The sequence below is a fragment of the Orycteropus afer genome, unplaced genomic scaffold (assembly GCF_000298275.1).
Source record: "Orycteropus afer afer isolate SDZICR_OR568_19922 unplaced genomic scaffold, OryAfe1.0 scaffold00047, whole genome shotgun sequence".
Classification (NCBI taxonomy): domain Eukaryota; kingdom Metazoa; phylum Chordata; class Mammalia; order Tubulidentata; family Orycteropodidae; genus Orycteropus; species Orycteropus afer.
In genome coordinates, this window is record NW_006921634.1 from 15,338,858 (window position 1) to 15,341,381 (window position 2,524).

A 2,524-nucleotide genomic window follows, 5' to 3' on the forward strand; every position below is an offset into this window, starting at 1 on the left:
GCTGTTAAAGAGTAAAGATTCTTGAGGGAACATGGGTTTCTGTATTAGAGGTTCTAGCATTTTCTGAGGCAAGTGTGCTATGGAAAAAATGATGATTGTTCTTGAAGTAAGAATATTTCCAGGGTTTTTCTTCTGACTGCAACATTAACTATATGTGTGATTTTGTAAGACAGTCCTCTAAAATTTAGATTATTGGAGGCTTCTGAGGATAAAGTTGAAGTATAAGGGAGGAAACTGAGGAGTAAGACTAAAAACAATGCTTAAACGGATGAGTGAGTGAGTTTATTTATTTGGTAAATACTTATTGAATATTTCCCTATATTAGGCAGCGCTGCAGATTATAAAAGATTGAGACTTGTTCGTTACTCTGGAGTTTATAGAGAAAACAAATCCCTAATCAATATATTATAAAATACTATACTAAATTATTTAATTGAGATATATAAAATGTGATGGAAATATAGAAAAATTAATGATTGATTTTGTCTGACAGTGTTGGCAAAAGTTTTAGAAAGGAGGTAACCTTTGGGTATGCTTTCAAACTTGATAAATATTGATCTAATAGAGTGTTTCTCAAAAGAAGATAATACAACACATTGATGGAACACAAGCTATTTTTAGATGATATAATAAAGAAATGTTTATAATAATGATGCAGGGAAATAGGAGAAAAAGGGAAAAAATTCTCTTATTTTACAGATAAGGAAACAACACTCAGAAAGGGTAGATGACTTACTGAAAGCCACACAGCAGTGAGTGCTCTACACACTCACAGAGTGTGGACTCTACAGTACAGATTTCAACCCACATTACTTCATGACAGCTCAGTGCTCTTTCCACAACATCTATTTAAAGGCAATATAGATGAGTGGAGGTTTTATAGATGAGTGGAGGTTTTATACTTCTTATAACAGACTTCACAATACTGGAAATCTAGAACTTGATGGGACAGTCATTGGTTGCTTCATTCAGACACTCAAGCATAAAGAGTCATTACCAATAATAAAAATAGAAAAAGCAAACAGGAACAAAGATGAATAAGAAAGCTAGAATTTTCTGACAGGGAGCATAGTGCCTAAGGCACTTGACTGCTAACCAGAAAGCGAGTGGTTCAAACCCATTAGCATCTCTTCGGAAGGAAGGTTGGGCAATCCTACTTCTGTAGTGATACCACCTCGGAAACACAAGGAGGGGTCGCTATGAGTCAGGGCTGACTCGACGGCACATAACAACAACAAACAATAATAGTTTTATAGAATAAATATCAGAAAGTTTACTATTGTATTATTGATGAAAAAATCAGAATTACCTCCAAGGACCATGCCAGCCTGACAGCATTTTCTAAGGCGACATGCTGGGCAGTTTTTCCTACGGATTTTATCAACAATGCAGTCATTTCTTCCAGCACATAAATAGTTATGTTGCCCTAAAAAAGAAAAAAGTAAAACTTATTTTCAATATCTAAAGATCACTATAAATTTTCTGTAATGACAACCAAAAAAAAGAGGACAGAAATAATTAAAACAATCAATGTTTTTTTGTCCATATCATCTACCATTACAATTCCATGAGCTATATGTGCGGGATTGGCACGGACACTCTCATTTTGGCTCATAATGTGCCCACAGGTCATTGACGTAAGGATTTCCTGGCAGCATCACCCAGCAAGCGCCACTTGCTCAGTATGACTGTTGGCGGTGCTTCAGATCTGCTCCAGACTTTGCAAGTGCCTTCAGGAGCCTAAGTGAGAGCACAAGTTACCAGTAAGACTTTTTTTTCCCTAATATTAAAGGCTTCAAGAGAACAGATATGGACTAAAGAGTTAAAGAGTACTGTGAAAATGACTTAATTCTATTGGAAAAGCCTAGAGCTATCTCACACTCTAAGAGTCTGATAATTGAGAATGGTATGTAAAAAAAATGTTACTAACTGAACTGACTTTATTGTTTGGTGTATTTTGGGCACAAATTAGAAAACACAGAGAATATAAATAATGAAGAAGAGAGAACAATTTAAAACAGTGAGAAGTATTCATTGAAGGAGAGAACAGAATTATAGAAATACCGATAGAGCACATCTCTCTGTGGTTATTCTGTGTAGAGGAAATGTCTTATACCCTTCAAAAGGTCTGGCATATGCTATTACTATATTATTACATATATTACATATACTATTATAACATTATATATTATATGTTATTATTATTATTATATGATATTATTCAACAAGGATGATTTCTAAACCACATATATGTTCCATTTAATAAGACATGGGATAATCTAACTTATTTAGATTGAACAGAAATTGTAAACTTTAAAAAAATTTCAACATAAATGTGTAGATATTAATAAACTAGAAATTTTTCTTTGGTTATCCTTGTTTCCCAACATTAATTAATGTGTTTTTCCAGTTTCTTTAAAATAGACTGTGAGTCTTTCAACATCATCAGTTTACTTATAATTTTTAAGCAATATAAATAACTTTAAAAGATTATGGAAACTTCCCTGTAGTGTTTTACATTCCA

At 33.3% G+C, this 2,524-nt stretch overlaps 1 protein-coding gene across 1 annotated transcript in view; it reads right to left on the minus strand.

Moving 5' to 3' along the window:
• PGR (progesterone receptor) overlaps nucleotides 1-2,524 on the minus strand; it is a 104,907-nt gene that overhangs the window by 62,015 nt on the left and 40,368 nt on the right. The window contains exon 3 of the mRNA XM_007938081.2: nucleotides 1,310-1,426. Within this exon, the coding sequence (XP_007936272.1) occupies nucleotides 1,310-1,426 (117 nt within the window). The remainder of the gene's footprint in view (nucleotides 1-1,309; nucleotides 1,427-2,524) is intronic.